Source organism: Aplysia californica, unplaced genomic scaffold, assembly GCF_000002075.1.
Source record: "Aplysia californica isolate F4 #8 unplaced genomic scaffold, AplCal3.0 scaffold00397, whole genome shotgun sequence".
Taxonomy (NCBI): Eukaryota; Metazoa; Mollusca; class Gastropoda; order Aplysiida; family Aplysiidae; genus Aplysia; species Aplysia californica.
The window spans coordinates 573949-576134 of record NW_004797667.1 but is presented as its reverse complement, the minus strand read 5'-3'; the positions used below and the strand labels follow the sequence as shown (position 1 = coordinate 576134).

Sequence of the window (2186 nt, the reverse complement as noted above, 5' to 3'; positions counted from 1 at the left end):
TACACCACCCACCTTATCAGGCTCTGCCTCGTCCGTCAAGTTGCCGACCATGAACACGGACTGCGATCGTAAGTAGACGAGTCATCATCACCACGATCATCATCATCATCATCGTCACCATCATCATTACCACCACCACCATCGTCATTATAATTGTTACTACAATTACACCACCCACCTTATCAGGCTCTGCCTCGTCCGTCAGGTTGCCGACCATGAACACGGACTGCGAGCGCGAGTAGACGAGGGCCTCCAGGAACTGGTTGTTCTTGCACGTGTCCTCGTCCAGGAAGCGGCGCTCCAGCTCCTTCACCGAGCCCACAGGGATGTACTCCATCTTGACGTACTTCTTGGCCGGGACGATCTTGATCTCGGCCGCCACCAGGAAGCCAAGGGTGCCGTGCGACCACGGCACGGCGTAGAACAGGTCTGGGTTCTCGTCCTGGCCGCGGAGAGAGAGTTGATGTTTTAGTGAGAGTGTTACGGCACTTGCAACACAATAAGGTCATATTATAAGTGCTGAAGACTAGAGGTGTTACAAGAGAGTTTTAGTTTTAGTAAGAGTTTTACAAGCAACACAATAAGGTCATATAAGTACCGAAAATTTTTTAGTTTTAGTAAGAGTTTTACAACACTTGCAACACAATAGGGTCATATAAGTGCTGAAGTTTTTTTTTGTTTTTGTAAAAGTCTACAGGACTTGCAACACAATAAGGTCATATAAGTCCCGAATTTTTTTATATTTTAGTAAGAGTTTTACAGCACTTGCAACACAATAAGGTCAAATAAATGTCGAAGAATAGATTATGTGTTACGAGAGAGTAACATACACAAAAAAGGAGGGGACATAAGGACGACAGATGTTTGATAGGAAAGAAGGAGCAAACCACACCAGAGCATCCGTCAACCACCCACTAAGTGCCAAAGACTAGAGGTGTTACAAGAGGGTTGTGGTTTTAGTAATAGTTTTACGGCACTTGCAACACAATAAGGTCATAGAAGTGCCGAAGATTAGAGATGTTACAAAAGAGTAGTAGTTTTAGTAAAAGTTTTACGGCACTTGCAACACAATAAGGTCATATAATAAGCACCGAAGATCAGAGATGTTACAAGAGAGCAACAAACACAAAAAAGAAGTAGGAGAGATAAGGACAATAGATGTTTGATAGGAAAGAAGGAGCAAACCCCTCCAGAGCACCCGCCAACCACCCACTGTCGGAGAGAGAAGACAGGGTCAGTTTTTAGTTTTGTATTAGTTTTAGTAAGGTTTTTACGGCACTCGCAAGTCTGCATAAGGTCATATGAGCGCCAAGGGGTGGATGTCAACAGAGAGGTCCAAACGGGGAATCAGACTTACTCTGCTCACCTCTCTAGCCTCAACAGCACAAAGTCTGCTTCGACAATCAAGGCACCCCCGAAATATCATTTCACAAGAGAGTGAAAAACATACAAAAAAAGTAGAGGAAAAATGGCCATAGTAAGGATGAGGAAAGAAAAAGCAACAGTTCCCCCTATGTTGTTTCGGCACAGTTTGAGCATGAAATTGACAAATCAGCCCATTTACAATTCTACTGTGCAAAAAAACATGTTAATTTCCACCCTTTTGGGAATGGCCTAAAGACACTTCAGTCAGTAACACTGCCCTGGGCGGGGGGGGGCAGACAGACAGGGTCACGGCTTTTGTACTGTCTGACCAACATTGTCGGAGGCTGCTTGTCTGTTAGTTGATGTGTAAAGAGAATGCATATCGACACAATAATGGTCATTTAGTGCTGGGAAAAAGTGAGACAGACAGACAGACAGACAGACAGAAACAACAGAATGGACATAATGAAGTCTTCACGATTAAGGCCACATAGCCACCAATGCAGTTTAGTTTTAGTAAGAGTTTTACGGCACTTGCAACACAATATGGTCATATAAGTGCCGAAGATTAGAGGTGTTACAAGAGAGTATAAAACACAAAAAAAGGAGAGTTATATTTCAGTAAGAGTTTTACGGCTCTTCCAACACAATAAGTTCATATAAGTGCCGAAGATTAGAGGTGTTACAAGAGAGTAACAAACACAAGAAGGGGAGGAGAGATCAGGAAGATAGAAGTTTGATAGGAAAGAAGAAGCAAACCACGGTCAGAGCACCCTCCAACCACCCACACCACCTGACCTGAGCCAGCACAAAGTTGCTTT

At 43.7% G+C, this 2186-nt stretch overlaps 1 protein-coding gene across 1 annotated transcript in view; it reads right to left on the bottom strand.

Annotated features, from left to right (window-relative positions):
* Positions 1 to 2186, bottom strand: part of LOC101849310 (delta(24)-sterol reductase) — a gene marked incomplete in the record, with an annotated part of 26489 nt that overhangs the window by 7524 nt on the left and 16779 nt on the right. The window contains 1 exon segment of the mRNA XM_013085684.2: positions 179 to 442. Coding sequence (XP_012941138.1) covers positions 179 to 442 — 264 coding nt within the window.